Source organism: Gadus morhua, chromosome 19 (assembly GCF_902167405.1).
Source record: "Gadus morhua chromosome 19, gadMor3.0, whole genome shotgun sequence".
Classification (NCBI taxonomy): domain Eukaryota; kingdom Metazoa; phylum Chordata; class Actinopteri; order Gadiformes; family Gadidae; genus Gadus; species Gadus morhua.
The window spans coordinates 9,546,833-9,565,112 of NC_044066.1; the positions used below are offsets into that span (position 1 = coordinate 9,546,833).

The 18,280-nt window shown below is 44.8% G+C and overlaps 1 protein-coding gene across 2 annotated transcripts in view; it reads left to right on the forward strand.

The window, feature by feature from the left end:
• The window catches only part of astn2 (astrotactin 2), a 269,562-nt gene that overhangs the window by 233,369 nt on the left and 17,913 nt on the right, over positions 1-18,280 (forward strand). For both annotated transcript variants that reach the window (XM_030341421.1, XM_030341422.1), the window contains one exon: positions 17,783-17,924. In XM_030341421.1, the coding sequence (XP_030197281.1) occupies positions 17,783-17,924 (142 nt within the window). The remainder of the gene's footprint in view (positions 1-17,782; positions 17,925-18,280) is intronic.

Genomic DNA, 18,280 nt, shown 5'->3' on the forward strand with positions numbered 1-18,280 from the left:
ACAAAGTATGAAAATAAAGGTAATTAAAAATTCAAACCTACAGCAACACAAAGCCTTTGACAACTTACTAATCAGTTTGGTCCAAAACTCAGATTCTTCTAAGATGAATGTAAGGCGGTACCATGCCATACCATTTTATTACTCCAAAGCGTCTGGCTGTTTCTTGAGTGCATGCATTCTCATTGGGTGGTCCCGGTGGGAATGGAACCCCCCGTCCCCGTCCCGACCCTGGCCAGTGTTAACGTATGCTTCTCCCCCAGCGGAGCTCCACATGGCCTCGCTGAGAAGTGAGAGAGAGGGGTTGGTGACGGGCCAAGGCGGCTGAGGTCGTGTGGGGTGAGGGGGGGAGAGGAGATGGATGGCCAGGCCTCCATCCAGTTAGGGAGTGATTCCTCCTCCCGTACCGACAGGACCAGACAGACAGACAGCCGTCTGGGTTCCGAGAGGCTGTCTGATCGATATTGGGTGGCTGTGTATGGTGGCGGCATTGCCAGGATGGAGATTGAGAAGGAGAAGGGAGACGGTGTGTGTGTGTGTGTGTGTGTGTGTGTGTGTGTGTGTGTGTGTGTGTGTGTGGCGGGGGGAAGGGGGGGGGGGGGGGGGATGAAGTGCCCCAGCCAAAAGAAAGCTTGGAGGCCGACCAGCGGTTGTATAAACAAGAGAGGCACTAGCATATAGACGTTCCTGCCCTGTAGGCAAGTACAGATGGGAGAAGGTTTTGCTGGAGCCCCCCCCCCCCCCTCCCCAGACATGCTGCAGTTTTTTGGAAGCAGCGAGAGCACGTCTAGTCCCTGTCTGAGTCAAGGCGAGGTAGAAAATGAGTGTCTGGAAAGGGTTTTGTGTGTGTATGTGTTGGAGTGGTTGTGCTCTTGACGGAGCGTAATGTACTTGTGTCCCCTCTCTCACAAAGCAAAGGGGTTGATTCTGTTGCGGTAGAGGTGGGGAGAACCTACAAGAGAGAGTGAGAGGAAGAGAGATGGTACCAAGAAAGAGATGGAGCGGGAGGAAGAGAGAAAGAGAGGAAGAGAGAGAGCAGACTGACACAGTGACGTTCGAAGGGAGAGGGAGAAGGTTGATCGCCCCAGGATAAGCATGAAGTGCTTGGCATTTTGGGGAAAGGGCAGTACAGTTGTGTTCACAAATTTTAAATGGGAGGTCTTCTGGGCCACCATCTTTTCTGCAGGATAACGAGCTGCAATGTATTGTTCCGGGGGAGTCGGGGATGGTGGTGGTGTTGGGTTTAGGGGGAAGGGGGGTTCCACAAGCAGACATGGATTTCCGGGAAACATGCCCTTCAAGTTGTGTATCTTAAGAAACAGGACTCAAATGCACTTTCATCCGTCGACACAAAAAAAACACCCGGTTAACACCTGTGTCCAAAATCGAAGGGCACGGTGGAGCAGATGGAGAGTGTGTTTGCTGCTCTTGGACTTTGCTTGAACCTCCTGTTGATGTATTGTGGGATGATAATCCGACGCGAGTTCAACCGGGTTTGGGAGAGATCTGTGAATACTTAATTTACTCGTATGAGGTCATCTCTATCCCTTCACGTTGTTTAGTCGTTTCTGCAGACCCGGTGTCGAACTCAGGCGACTCAGTAAATGTAGAAGCACGTCACTCAGGCATGCTTCCCCCATAGATATGGGGGATTGAACCCAGTACCTTTTCGTTGGCGATTCGAACACCGCGGCCGATACATGGTCATCTACGTCATTGCTTTGTATTTATATGGTGACACAGAATCCTCAAAATGGCATGGATTCCTTTGTTAGGGTGGGATAGCTGTGAAAGAATGAAGAAAATGAATTGAGAGAGGGTATGGGCTTGAGGTGGGGGTGGGGGTGGTGTTGGTCAGTGGTGGTGGTCAGTGGTGGTGGTGCCGGTGAGTCAGAGAGACCTGGGTGATAGAAATGTAATAACAGTGGAGAAAATGAGGCGCTGCTGGAAGAAGGAGGAAGGGAGGAGGGGGGAGGTGTGAGGACAGGTCATCCATCATCCCTTCCTCCAGACCCCCCCCCCCCCCCCCCCGAAGAGCACCACGGATGTGCCCAAGTTTTTTCCTCCAGTGTTGATGATGGTGGAGGAAGGGGAGGCAAAGGCAAGCAGGCCAGAGACTGTCGGGAACCCTGACTTAGGTGAGGTCAGGTGGAGGTCCTTGGTTGGGGTGAGTCACAACCCGAAAGCCCCCCCCCTACCCACGCACACAATAGGCCTCTCATTCACTTATTATCGCATGATAGATAAAAAGGCTCATCGCTGAGGATTAGTCATCGTCACTGCTGCCCTTGTCGCTCTCCTGTGTCACATTAGGGGTTTGTTGTTCCCGACTGTGTGTCATCTTTCATTATTACTTTCCCCCCGGCTGTAATTGCCGTGCATCCTGTTGTTTTTCGTTGCCGTGGAGTAATTGGAACTCCAAACTTTGACGCATTACTTTACGGTGTTGATGAGGTAGTCGTCAGATGTATTGGTTGTATGAACAGACAGAGAGACAACTCTGTTGACATCCCTTGTGTCTCTCGTTGTGAAGCAAAGGTCTTGATACCAACTCGAAATAGAACAATTGTTGGGCCATCATACGCAAAAAAGGGTAATTGACTTGTTGAATATGCTTGACTCGGTTTGGCGGTTTGAATGCGTGACTGAAGTAAGGGGGTTAGGTAAGAGCATAAATCGATGTGGACCGTTTCCTTTTCTTTGTCTTCCTCTGTAATGCTACGAGAGTCCAAGACACAAAACAGAACTGACACTTGGACTAGAACAAGAATCAAACAAAAAGGGTTCTACAGTTGCCAGCCGATGTCTTTCTCACAGTTAAGCAGAGTCGGGTCTCAAAAATCAGACTTTAGATTGATAATCCAAAATCTGAAAGCTCAAATCTGGGTGAGTAGGGAATTCACCTTGTTTCACCTAGCATTTGTTTCGACCAATCATGTTGCTGGAAGGAGGGATCTGTAAGCAGCGAACACACTCATTTTTTTTGTTGTTTTGTAAAATGACACACGCATTCAAATTTAAATCTGGAGATTGAGTGCATGTGCTATGGGGTCCGGGGCCGGGTCTGGGCTGGTCCAGGTCCTGGTCTGGGGGGGCGTGTCTGGGTCTAGACCCCTAAATTCTCCTTACAAAAGCTTCGACAACTCATGCAAGGGAAGTTCTCGTTGAAAATCGTAGTAACAAAACAGGAAACAAACCGCGACTCCGCCCCTTTCAGTTTCTGGTGTCCGGCCTGTGCGTCTCCCTCCAGATGTTGTGCTATAACATAGTACTAGTACCGGATCCCAGATCTAACACACACTCTCCACATCCAAAACCTCCAGACTCTCCATTAGCAGTAGCCACCCTACCGGACTCCCCCTTACAATTATTTTTTTGAACAAAACCTGACAGAGATTATCGGTGTGGCATTTGGAAACCAAAAACGCTCCTCGCTCACACACGGGGTAGTCGTAATCAATCAATGCAATCAATGTCAACAATAACATGTTCCCCCCCGTGTTATTGTTGCGGGAAATTGAGTAGTTAAATGAGTCAGATCGCTCCAATGAGTCAGACAGACAATCTTATTTTCTCGGTAAGTAATCAACGGAACAATAGCACAATTATCGACGTACCGCCAACGTCAACTGCGTCTTACCCGCGTCGTAGGGCTAGACGCTGGGCAGAATAACCTTATTTGAAAGGTATGGTAAGTTTTCTGACGCAGACAATAATTGAGTAGATCTATAAAACTAGACCCACAGCAGTCTTCATTTGCCTTGCACGCATTATTCTGTGTGTTGTGTGCGTCTGTCTGTCTGTCTGTCTGTCTGTCTGTCTGTCTGTCTGTCTGTCTGTCTGTCTGTCTGTCTGTCTGTCTGTCTGTGTCCGTGTCCGTGTGTGTGTGTGTGTTTGCTTGTGTGTGTGCTTGTGTGCGCACATGTGGTTGTGTGATTGGTTGTGTGTGCATGTGTTCACTTGTGTGTGTGTGTGTGTGAGTGAGTGATAGCTGTACTGAAGTGAGTCATGTGCTCTTCCTCAGGCCTCTAGATGGCACACCAATGCAGAGGCAGCTCTTTGTAGAGGTCTGTATCAGACACAATACATTTAAACTTAATAGACTTAATACTACTGTTTTATTAAGTATTTTAAACCCCAACTTTGAGAATTTAGCTAATACATGATATTGACATCCTAAAAAATTAGTTGTTTGTATATTTACATACAGAATGCCATGTATGTGTGTGTGCATGTGCGTGCGTATGTTTATGTGTGTCTGTGTGTGTGTAGCAACAAAAGATATAAAGAGAGAGAGGTCACATTTCAGTTCAGCTGTTATTTTTTATATATATTGACTATTCCCTTACGAATTCACATGACTTCAGGGACACGTGAGGATAAAACCCCCAGAGGACTTCCCGGCAATCAATATCATAACTAATAAACACAGACAGACTCATTTGCATTCTCAAAGATGCTAATCTGGTCCACTTGTCCTCCGATCACTGATGCCTCTGGATGCCACGTGGAGACACATGAATGCTCTCATCAGCGTAGCGTCGCACCCCTGCCTTTGATAAACACACACAAACACACACACACGCATGCGCACACACACACACAAACACATTCAGACAAACTCACACACACACACACACACACACACACACACACACACACACACACACACACACACACACAGACACGGAAACATACACACTCAGTGCTAATTAAAAAAAAAAAAACTCCATAGTCTATTTGTGTCACATCATCACTGTTTGACACTTGATTTATTGCCGTGGAAACAAGCTTAAGGGGAGGGGCACTGAAATAGAAGAGAGGGAGTTAGAGAGAGAGATAGAGATGAGAGAGTTGGGAGAGAGACAGGAGGGAGGGTGAGGTGAGAAGACATTGCTGAAAAAAATGAAATTATCAAATTAATTAGAAAATAAATAGGGGACGAAAAGATGCGGGAATCAGGGAGATGGAGAGAGGAAGGAGGAGGAGCGGGCGAGGGAAATGAGTGGAGGAGATGAAGAGACAGCAGAGATGGCAGTGGTGGATGAGAGAGAGCGGGAGAGAGAGCAGACAGAGGCAGCGCTACCGATGATGTCATCTCACATTGGCACCGTGGTAACGAGAGAGTGATTCGTCATTTGATCTTTTTATTTTTTCTACATCTCTTCCTTTCTTTTCTTATTTCAGACCCCGGTATATTGGAATCAATGACAATCTGGGGTACATTTCTCTCTTCTCCTCTACTCCACTCCTCTACTCCACTTCTATTTTAGATTGTTTTTCCTCCTCCTTCTCTTCCACACTCCTGTGTGGTGGGGGGGTCACTGGTATCAGCCCCCTTCCCTCCCTGTCAGTCCCCCTGTTTATGTAACATCTTCAACATCGGTTAAGAGGCCATGCATAGTGGCATACCTGCCCCCCTCCCCCCCCCCCCCCCCCCCCCCCCCCCCAAACATTGCATCGATAGAGCCCCCATCAGGAGAGATTCCATTATACGGAGATAAACAGTGTCCTTGAGCAGGGGGGGCGCAGATAACAGATTGAAGTGACACAGCTGACTCTCTTTGTTGTGTTAATTAAAGATGACCTCATCGCTAAAAATGGACGCCACGCCCCCTCGTCACGAGCCTTCACCATCAGCAGATTGCAGATCCCTATAGGCAGGCGGCCAAGGGCTTTCTGCATTCCCTCTCTCTCTCTCTCTCTCTCTCTCTCTCTCTCTCTCTCTCTCTCTCTCTCTCTCTCTCTCTCTCTCTCTCCCTGCTAGCTCTCTCTCTATCTTTTCCCTCATTCACTGTCTCAGTCCCTCGTTTGCGTCACTCATTAGTCCCTCAGGCTCACTCTTTCACTCGCTCTCTCTCTCACTCTCTCTCTCTCACTTATATACTTTCCATCTCTCTCTCTCTCTCTCTCTCTCTCTCTCTCTCTCTCTCTCTCTCTCTCTCTCTCTCGCGCTCGCTCGCTCTCACATATATACTCTACATCTCTCTCTCTGTCTCTCTGGTTCCTATAGTCTCTCTCTTTCTCTCTCTCTCTCTTTCACATAGATACTCTCCATCTCTCTCTTTCTCTGGTTCCTATATATTCTCTCTCTCACTCTCTCTCTTTCTCTCTCTATCTCTCCTGCAGTCTCACTCTCTTTCTCCCTTTCTCTCTTTATGTCTTAAACTCTCACAAATAGTCACTCTCTCTCTCTCTTTCTGCTGCTCTTTTCCCCACTCCTCTAGTCTCTCTCTTTGTCTCTTTATTAGACGACGCTGATTCTTCTTCTGTCATTATGACATCCTCTTATCCCTCATCATCTTCCTGTTACGTAGCCGCGCAGCCACAAACACTTAATCACTGTTTATAATTGGAGTGCGTAGCTGAGGCCAAAGTGGTCCATTTTTCAGTGACATGCGACTTTTGTCTTTATGTCAAGTGTCTCGCGTGTGTCTGGGAGGCCACGGGTGTGTGTTGAGGGCTAACTTGCACTTGTGTGTATGTTATATTGGTGGTGTGCTCCCGCAGTTTTAATAGATATTCAGCATCTCAACTTGGAAAGATGCATGTTGTTTTAAGGTGACACAACATGCTGTCTTAGCTGGACAGGAAGTAGAGTGGGTTGGCTTATAACTGGAAGGTTTATAGTTTGAGTTCATCTAGCTGTGTGTGTGTGTGTGTGTGTGTGTGTGTGTGTGTGTGTGTGTGTGTGTGTGTGTGTGTGTGTGTGTGTGTGTGTGTGTTTGTCGAGGTGTCCCTGAGCAAGACACCTCACCCTAACTGCTCTCCATGAACTTGCTGGCACCTTGCATGGTTGAATTCGCCGTCGGTGTGTGTATGTGTGTATGAACCGTCGCTTTGGATAAAAAGGTCTGCTAAATGTAAATGTGATGTTATATGTGAAATGCTTGGTTGCATAATGTCGGTGACCAATTTAATTAAACATTTAAAAACACGTACAGTGTTCAAATGTTCAATAAAACAATGTATTGACCCATACATTGTTTGAGTCGATGTTCAACATGGTTAAAGTAAAACTCCATTAATGCCACATTGGACTGATTCACAATGGAGACCAACTAAAAGAGGTGCTGTGTTGCTCACATTGTGTTGTTGGTGACAGAAGCGGGCCTCTGCCACTTTGGCACAGCGTTTTATTTTCTTTGAAGCATGCATTAGCTGCTTCATAAAACTTTAGGTGTTGTGCAACTTTGAAGTTCACTTTATTCAGCTTTATGAGGCAATCCACCCAGCGCCTAAAGTGTACATTAGCAATTGGGCCTGAAATTTCCCCTGTGAATGGGCGTCGATGATCTTCATTTTATTATGGATCTAAGATGGGGAAGATGCTCTATCTTAAACTTTCCTTTGGTAAGTCAGGCAAATGCCAGGCATTACTTTTGTTACAATGTTTAATTTAAATGGGTCTTACTAACACCAAAAGGATTTATATTATATTTGAACTAGTGCTTCTTAAGCCCTAAATACTGGTTTTCGATGCAATCCATTATCATAATCTTTGACCAAAATATCATCATTGCATTTATTTGGTTCAATGCTACTCAAAGGATCAGTGAGTTCATTGTGAACTGATGCAGTATTTTCTACCAATTAGCTTTTAAACTGATAAGTGATCCAAAGGGATTCAGATACAGTTCAGTAACATTACTGTTGGAAAGAGTTAAGAGAATAAGAGTGTCATTTGTTTGAAATGCCATAGCCATCAGCTTTTGCGAGCGAAATGCTCTGAGTTTCTTTTTTGAGTCGACTGCGCCTGTCTCTGTATGAGATACTCTAGATGTGAGCCTGATCCCCGGCCGATTCTGATGGATCGAGGCATCTCTTCGCTGATTGGTTTGGGGAATCCATTTTGCCGGTCAATCACAGGTACATGAAATGCAACACTTCTTAATGGCCGAGAAACGTAGCGATGATGGAGATATGTATTGCATTGTTTCAAAATCTTGCTCTGTTCCGATCTTTTCTGCTCCCTCTCTCTTTACAACTCAACTTTAAGGAGCAGGTAGTGCCGATGAGGTCGTCTTCTAACATACCGGTTATGGTAACAGACACAGGGGATCTAACCAGAACCTTCCGTATGGGAGTGGCTACACCATAGCCACTACGATATCCTTCCCTTGTTTGACTTATGATAGTCTAGTGTAGAAAAATGTGGTCTCTTACCGCTGTGATGTCTGCTCTTCCCACTACCTCGTCACAGAGGATAACTTTGTCATAGCCAAGGTCCCTAGTTGACTGAATGTCTTATACCAGTAAACACAAAACCACTCCGTTGCTACAAAGCCCCTGACTGCCATGTCTTTTTTTATTATAATCGTTCAGCAATCTTTTTATGAGTTTATTTCAGCCAATCTTTATCTATTTATCTTAAGCAGCGGTCGCCACTGATTCACGTCTTATCAAATGGTTTTAAAAAGATTGCATGTTTAAAGTAGGATCAAATGAGGTGAAATGGATGTCATTCATACCAGGCAGCATACTGAGGGTGTCACAGCTGAAATAATGGCAACGCAATAGCTCTCCGATATAGATATTATTCAGGTACTATATTAATGTCATAAATGTATACACCCTAGGAGGTAGGTTAATAGTGTAGCTTTATTATTTTTTCTACTTTAATTTATTAGTTAATTTATTGCTTACTTTGTTATGTATCTTTCCCTTATCATATTAAGTCATCTGAATTATTCCAGGTTAATGCAGCCTACATATAGATATTTTTATATATATATATCTTTCTTTCGACAAATGATCATTCATTTCCTAAAAATCTTGCACAAGATATTAGCACCCATATGTGTCTCTTTATTGCCTTTTTATGATAATCCTCTTGAGAGATGTTATCTGCGATTATACCTTGGCCTGTGTGAACACTCAATTATGATTAGCGGTGATTCATTTCAGATAACCACCGGGGCGGACTTGTGTAACCGCTCTAAATCCATTCACTATCAGCAGCCAATCCGATCATTAGACAGTTGGCTGATTAACCCACTTTGGGAATACGCAAGGAAAAAGCAAAAAAAACCTTGCCGGACAGTTCCATTGAGTTTGCTAAGCAATTTCAGCATTGTGTTCATCTTGTTTCACACCATCTTCTCCATTGAAACGCTTGTAGAATGTTATTCAATGTTTTAAAATAAATAAATATGATTTAGAGGAATTCCTACATTCCCCTTGATACAGTTACAATGGAAATTCACTGTGTGAACCGTCTTTACAGCAACTGTAAAGACTGCCGTAAAGATACACGATTGAACACACGATTGTTTTTTATTATTCACTATAAAATAACATTGCAAGACCATTAAATAAACAAGGGATAACCAAACCCTCATTTATTTTAGGCTCTAGTGCGGTCTACAGCCCATTCAGTTGAGGCTTATCCCCCAGTGTAACGTGCGTGTAGCAAAATCCACAGACGATGCGTTGCTACACACACACTGTGGCTACCCCCCCTGAACCCTACCTGCTCCTCAACATAGCATGTATTGAGGCGCAGGTAAGGTTTAGGATACTGTAGCTCAGGAGGTAGAGCATCGATGCTGTTCACCCCAAGGCTGCTAGTTCAACCCCGCTCTACCTCCTGATCTACTGTACCCTAAGCCCTACCTGCTCCTCAATGTATGCTATGTTGAGGAACAGGTAGGGCACAGCAGCTCAGGAGATAGAGTGGGTTGGCTGGTAACCGCAAGGTTGCTAGTTCGATCGAGTTGTCACTGAGCAAGGCACCCAACCCTAACTGCCCGCGACGAGCTGGCTCTCGCCTTGCATGGCTGACACCGCCGTGTGTGAATGAATGGATGAAGGTTAAGCAATATTGTAAAGCACTTTGGACAAAAGCGCTACATTAATGCAGTCTTTTTACCATTTACATTCATGTAACAATATTTATTATTTTTCACATTTATATAAAAAAACGAACTTCGTGGCTTTATGGACAGGAGCCTCTCCAGTACAAAATGGGTCAGCTTCGTGTCTCAGTACGCTGCCTCCATGATCCATGCGTACCACACCAGTACTGCTCTCCTCCCCAGCATCCCCGGGTAGCCGCGGGTCTCTGGCCAAGCCGTGAACCCGGGTTGCCTGCCACGGCTTTGCATTTTTACTGCGTCTCTCAGGGGCCCTCAATCAATGAGTTAGTGTGGAGATGCCAGGGGTCCACGGCCGCGGCCCCCAACCGTAATGGAGGTGGGCCGCCGTGGTGCGGCACTAATGAATTGGAGAGACAGAATGATGTCATATTAGCAAATAGCTTTTGGGAGGAAAGGGAAAAAATAGAAAAAAAGGAACTACCCCAAGGTCCTCGAGTCCTCCTCTACTCCCTGAGTACTACCGGTACTATATTACTGACTGCTCCCTGTCTGACAGTAATACTAGTACTATATTACTGACTACTGCCTGTCTGACAGTAATACTAGTACTATATTACTGTCTACTCTGAGTACTACTAGTACTATATTACTTTCTACTCCCTGTACTACTAGTACTATATTACTTTCTACTCCCTGTCTTAGAGTACTTCTAGTACTATATTACTGTCCACTTCATATATATATATATATATATATATATATATATATATATACATAGTAAACAGTAGTTTACTCTCTGTCTGAGCCAATATCATGTATACGCACAAACACAAACGCACGCACAAACATACACACATTCAAAAACGCACACAAACTCAAATACAGCACACACCCACACACACACATGCATGCACTCATGAACACACACAGTCTGCAATTGGGAATGCAATGGTTGCCCTGGCCTGAAATGACCTTGAGGCCTGTGGCTAATTTCTAAACACATTGCAGACAGGGAGACAGGCGGTGGTGGGGATGAAGTCATACACACACGCAGGCACAAACACACACACACACACACACACACACACACACACACACACACACACACACACACACACACACACACACACACACACACACAAACACACACAATTGGTTAATTGTGGCAAACGCACTTGCATGCTTCTGTATGGATTCACTTAAATTGTGTTTTCTGTGTCATAGTCTCTAAGACTCTTTATATGCTTATTCAGGAGAGTTGGTGTTTGTTGTCTTTTGCACTGCAAACTCAAACAATGCATTAAATGCTCACGTCTTGTGTTATGTCTTGTTGAATGGGACAGCTTGTCCCGGGACGAGGCCATGCCTCATCCAGATGGCCATGCCAATAGCCGCCTCTCCGTCTCTTTCAGACAGAATTAGTAGGCAACTCTATGCATTTCAGATGCCATTTCATTATTTTAACCATACGTCAAGCAGAAACATCAGATATTTCCGAGTGGATAAAACGACAATATATCTTCCGGGAAAATGATGTACCCCATTAAAGAGGACATTATGGCCCACTTTGGCTTGCCAGTATCTAGTGGCTTTGAAACAAACCAAAAATTGCGAACCTTGCAACCAATTTTTGGACGATTGGCATGCATGAGGTGGAGTGCAGTTATAAAATGTACCATCGCAGTGGCTGACCGCGGTGAGCGTTAACGACATTGGGACGCACAAGAAATGTGAATTATTTCAAAAAATGCTTGCCGCTGGTGATGCTGTTGGCGGCATCAGAAGTGTCAAGTGTGCTTTTGAATTGTTAACTTGCCCGGCTGTAAGGAACAGCAGAATCCTAAGCTCTTAATGTCTTCACTGCCTGTTGTTGATAGCATATTGATGGCCTAATCAAGACAAGAAAACTTGCTTGGTTTCAACCAACCCAGAAGAACGACAGCAAGCCATTACAAAGATAGATGATGTGTGATTATATTTTGAAAGGATTACAATAAATACTTGTATAAATAACTGGCAGCTGCTCTGAGGTTAAAAAACGAAAATAAAAAAACATCTGCACAAAGCACCGGAGTCTATGTTGACACAAAACAGATCCACATTTCCTGTTTAATCACGCCTAATATATCGTAATAGTTAGCACCTTTTCTTTGTTTGTCTCTGACTGCTATTTCCCTTCTGTTCAGTCAACAGGGGAAAGGTTCTCCTCTTTTTTGTGATTCCCCTCAAGCCTGTGGATTATTGTTTTTATGTATCTTGAGGGCTGTGGCATGGTTGTTTGCAGGGTAATGGGGCACTTTAATCATCATTAAAGTGGTAGCCTAGGGTTTCAAACTTGGGGAAACGGTCTGCGAAAACTCCAACACCAAGCAGAAAAGGTTGTATACTTGTTAAAACAACACTTGTACTCTACGTGAGCCGTCCCAGGGCACGCACAGTGTGCCCATGCATATGAGCCACTTCCCCATGAATAAGTCACCGGGAGCCCGCGGTGGAATTCCTATGGATGTGACACGTTGTTCCCCCTCAGGAGAATCGCTTGGCACGACGAGAACCTTGTTCGTCTCCAAGTTGTTAAACGTTTTGAGATGTTTTTTTAATTGTTTGAGTAACCTTTTAAGTGCAACACTTTCTATCTCCGACAGACATCTCCCTCCTGATTAGAAAAATATGGACAATTATGTGCAACTTCACCTCATTATTTTTTTTATTTTTTTTTACAATCTTCTCATGTCCTGCCATGGACCGTATCCTGAAGCGGCCAGACCCTGTAATTCACACAGAGAGAAAGTAATTGATGTCTTAGGGTATCACTTTAACTCCAAAGCTTTTGTTTTTTTGCAACAGTTAGCAAACAAATTGTGTGTATAGGTCAGTCTCTAGGACTCATTGATCTATTGACGTGTGAGGTGATCATGGAGATGGGTGAGTCTATGGCTTCTTCTTTAAAGGCATCCTATGTGTTGTCTGAGACTTTCTGTCCAAGTGCTAAGTATGTTCTTAGCTTCATGGGGTCATCCCTACCATAACACAAGCAGGGTCAGGTGTCAAAAGAAGTTATAACGACAAAAGAGCGACGGCAGTGCAGTTTGCTCAAAGAGCTTTATTTTAACACCAGGTGTGTGGTGGAGTAGCATCACAAAATACCCATACTCATTAGTGCCATCACAAGTGGCACAGTCCAGGTATGATGGACACATCAATCGAGCAGTCTCTCTGTACCAACTGGTGGGCTAATCCACCCATCATGCATCTGAATGGACCCTCTCACCTGTTATGTCACCACAAGCCGGTAGAATGTTGAACAGGCTTGTGATGTCTAATCAGCATCACACTTGTGGTAAAATAGGGGCCCTTTAATACGCTACATAGCTGGAAGTGTTGAAAGCTATGGACCGCTTGTGACGTCCACCATGTTTATATTAGTGTCATCGGGTTTAATTACATCCCAGCTGTCAGCAGACAAGGGGGAATTCAGGCAACCGAACAGAGAATGTAAACATAAAGTTATAATTTTTTCATCTCCTTCAAAAATCTAAAATAGGGACTCTCTAAAAATGATGCCTTTAGCCCATTTTGATGGCCTTCATTTATTTTTCGCAGGGACTAGCAGCAGTTACTGGTTGTATTCAAAGAGGTTGTTTTATAAAACAGATGAATAAATACCTAGCATGTTTGACAGTGTTTGACGGTGTTGCCATAACGGCTTCATCGAATTTACTGAAACAGACGCCACAAGCGATCAGGAATTGCCTCTGTAGAGTCCTAATTTTTTTATAACTGTAAATTGTTCTCCGAGCGGAGGAGAAACGCTACAGAAAGCACACTTCTGATGAAACCGAAGGCGGAATTCCAAACTCTCTAGTTCCATCACCCTGCTAGTGCTTAGCACTGTGAGGGATCCACGACGTCTGCTAGGTGAAAAGGGCCTACGGATTTGTGTTTTGGCACCGGCGGACAACACAAATTAGCCTTCCAGTTAGCGGTTAAATCATGCCATGCGATTCTGCCGTGAACTAGCCAAGTCACAAACCCTTATATGTCACTGGCTGTTCTTTTCACTTTTTTTTTTTTTGTAGGAAATTGGAAAGAGTGAATAATAATTGCCCTGCTGTGCTTATTTACCTCATTTACAGTTTATTTGCGTGTTATGCCAAGGGGTGAACTGAAAGGCCCCTGCCCGCAGGTCTTGGCCACAGGACATGCATGTCCTTATAGCGCATACACATAGACTAAGACAAGCTGCAACGTCTGTCCCCCACCCCTAACACGATCCCCCTTCTTGGGCATATATCACACACACACACACACACAACCTAAGATCTCGTTTACCGCTAGCTGGCTAACACAATACCCTGTGTTATACCCACAAACCATAACAATTATCTACAACTTACATCCCGTCTGGCACTCGACACGAGCCCCCCGCCCCCGTCCCGGCCCACCTCTCTCTCTCCATGGTGCATGGCTTACTGAATGAACGAAGCAGTCTCGTGCTTTCGTTGTGTACTTTCTCATGCAAGCGCGCCCAGCAGTAAGCCTTGGCAGGGACAAGGTGTTACTTAAAGGGGGTAAGCTAAGGTAAACCTGGTTTAAACCACTTTAAACTGGAGCCAGGGGTTGGTGGTGGTGGTGGTGGGTGGGAGGTGGGGGGGAGTTTAGGTAGGCAATGGGTTGTTGTGAGCTCAGGAGACAAAAGGGGTAGTTTACAGAGAGAGAGAAGATAGGATGGATACACAGTTCACATGTCGTCTGCGACATCCTTTCAGAGAAAACGGTATTTATGTTACTGATGATTTACTTCACATTTTTGTTCAAAACTCTTTCATGTTGGAAATTAGCCCAGCATAACGCTCCTCCCTTTAACATTTGAATGATTCTCTGGTCTTTATGACTGTTTGCATAAATCTAAGGCAAAGCAAAGCTAAGACGGCAGATTGTTATTTTCTTTTTAATCACTCTCAAAGCTTTGCATCAGTGCTGTGTGGTGCGTGGCTAGGGTTAAGAAGAGGGTACGCTTAACAGCGCAGGGAGCACTGGGTGAGACGCAGGCCAAGTAGGTGGCTGCTGCATCTGGCAAGGTGTTGCAATACCACTCACAGGAAGTAACAAAGGTGTCAGGGAACTCAGAGAAGGTAGTAAAACATGTCTGCTTCTCGCTCTCGCTCTCTCTGCGTCGCTCCGTGCCTCTCTTCCCGCGGCCTCTCTCCACTCTCTCTGATTTCTAGTCGGGAACCACCACCACTACGACTATGACTGCGTCAATGCTTCGAGGCACTAAGATAAGGGGAGTCCTTGGAGGGTTCGGGTTAAAAGGGAAACGTTTCCATCTGGAGCTGTAATGCTACAGCAGCTGGCAGATGTGGACATTAGCGGGTACAATGTTGCTTTAGCTGAACCATGCATACAGAAGTAGCAGAGGGGGCAAGACTCCTCAACAGCAGAAGCATACTCGTGTATTGTCACACAAACCCTGCCTCACTTTGCAACTGTGTTCACGCTATCTCTCTCTCTCTCTCTCTCTCTCTCTCTCGCTCTCGCTCTCTCGCTCTACGTTACAGTAGTTGCACTTCTGATCTTATATATAATACATGTCATTGAATTAGTTACCATTTCTATATTTGTGGATGACCTTGCATTTTTTGTATAATCATTTCACTTGGTAATTGATATAGTCGTAGCTATGTCGGTGGATTCAACTGTTACATGTCACTCTGTGACGGTGACGTCTTACCAATGTTGTACGAGGAAGTTGCGACTCTCACATTTATTAACAGTAACACAGTTACTCTTTTACCCCCAAAATTTCAAAAATATTTGTTTGTCCCTAAAATATTCTCTGTGTGAACAGGAGTTAGGCCCAATAAACGCTACTCACAGCAGCGGCAAAACCGCGGAGGAAAAAGTTGTGCATACACGCGCGCGTACAGCGACGTAGAATGATGACTCATGAGTTGTATGCATGCTTTTGTTTTCCCTTTTTTTTTTGATTAGCCTCACAAAACCTTTCCCCTGGAATCCTGTTGTGCACTAACACAAGCCAGGTGACGCCAATGAGATGTGAAGGCAAGAAAGGAAGGAAAATGGCACAAAGAGAGAGAGAACAATGATAGGACAATGTAAATGAAGCACAGATATTATTCCATAATGTTTGGTTCTGGCCTGGCCCACATGGGGCCAATATTACCCAGGGCCACACATACTGTGAAATGTCTGTCTAAATAATAGATTTAAATGCAGTGCTGCTCCTCCAAAGGAAGGTCAAACTAAATGCACCCAGGCGAACATGGATCTGCAGCAGAAGTGTGAGATGTAATTTACCTGGGTTAACATATACAGTCAACTATAGAAGTGGTTTCCCCCTAAGGTGCCTGGCTTGTTTGACCCTTCGGGGAAGGACGCTAAGGGTGTGTTTGTATTTAGCGAGGGTACAGGTGCATAGCGTTCAGAGAACAGGACGCTGTCACAGCAGGAGCCCCAGAACAGGATCCCTGTACATCCAACCCCAAACACCAGTTTGTTTGATTAGTGCCCAAACCATGTACCTTTTCGAGTTTTTTCGACCAGTTCAAAGGTGGCCATCGTACACACAGGCACGGTACGATCAACCGTGCCTAATATTAAAACGCCCCCAAAGCACAAGCATTAGTATTGTTGAGGTTGTTGTTGTTGTGTTTTTTGTTGTTGTGTTTAGTTTGGGACTACATGTTTTACAGATGCACAGGGGAGGATGTTTAGTTTAGCTTTTTCAAAGCCGGCCCGGCCGTGCTGACGTATCGCTAAGCTTATGGAGTAACGTAAACAAATAAAATATCAAACTCTAAATGTACCCTATAAACATGTTCCGCTGTCCCCCTCAATGGGAGCCTTGTAGGTAGACACGCTGAGAGAAACAAGTCCGATCATGAATTCAGATTAGACTAGAGGTTGTATTTTTTTCCGGTGGGGGGGGGGGGGTTGGTTTGCAACCCTAAGCAAGTTTTCAACTGAGTGAATCGAACTTTGGGATTTGTGTTTTTAAAAAAAAAGAGGGAACCTTCGAAAGAGCAAACCTGGCACATGGAGTTCAGCAGTGTAGGAATGTGTTTTGGGGAAACCTCCTATACACAGAGCTCTTTCTGTTAAAGGTCAAATCATTCATTTTTCCTCTCCCTCTTCTGCAACCTTTGCTTACCATCCCCATGTGCCCGGGCAGCCAGACTCACTCCTTGTGTTTATAAGTTGGCCCATGTATCACATGCTTAAACTAAGCTGCCCTTTATCTCCTGTAGAAATAGTTGGAAGTCCTAGCATTTGGGACCTTTTAAACTGTTTTGACAGGTTTTTTATTTTTTTGCTTCTTTCCATCACCCCCACGAGGACTGGAAACTTGATTTTCGTGTGTGTATGTGTGTCTAAATTAACAAGTGTGTGTTGCGTTGGCTTTTTCCCGTAAGCTGAGATTAAAGATATTTCACAACTCGTGAATGGGTGTTTTTTCCGAAGGACATTGGTGAGATGTCACCGTGGCATGGCAAGGACGAGCCCAGAAAGGACATGAATCATAATTGAGTGTTCCTGTGTTTTTACCCCACTGTTATATGATGTACCATATTGGAGCTTGTTTGCCTGACAGGTTAAATGTGTTGAAAAATTGCTCCTTCGGGACCAAGCAAAGGTGAGCCTCCAACTGGCTCTGTATGTAGAAGTTGTAAATGTCTTCCAATGAAAAATAAATGCACTTAATATTTTTTTATTGTGTTGAAGAATGACTTGCTATTATTTTGTTGGCTCTTTAAAAGCTCTAACATTATAAGAAACAAATAAAAAATATGTGTATAATAAATTAACATTAAAACGTCATTTAAAACCGTTTGGCCTTATGCCCACAATGCAGAGCTTATGAACGATCTCCCATTCCCTCCATATCTCTCCACCCATCTCCATCTCCCCGTGCTACCTCTCCACACATCGTCCTTGTGTACCAGGGGAGACTCTGAGCCTGGTGGATGACATCTTCTCCGGCCTGGGCTCCTCCTGTGTGGTGGCGGGCAAGAGGAACCGTGACCACGCCCACTCTGCCATGTACTCTGTGGTCTTCAAGTGCCTGGAACCTGACAGCCTCTACAAGTAAGCCCGCCCACCCACAACCCCCCCGCCCCCCCCACAACCCCCCCCCCCCCTTCTTTTTGTTAATAAATCCACTCTTGTAATGTTTCATCTTTTAATAAATCCCACGTTCTTCGTCCTATATGATTGATCGTATGGCGAAAGGGCCGCACACTTCGTCAATGTGCCGCATGACGGCTTGGTGGACTCGCTCTCTAATTGAATTGCAAGGGTTTAAACTAATGACCGGCCAAGCCAACTTAAAGTCTTTTGGCTATCGCTTGCCCGATGTTCACTTGCTCTTCTCTGATTTATTGGGGCCTGTCCTTGGATAAGATGCTTCGTCGGTGGGTTTAAGTACACATTTCATAAGGTTA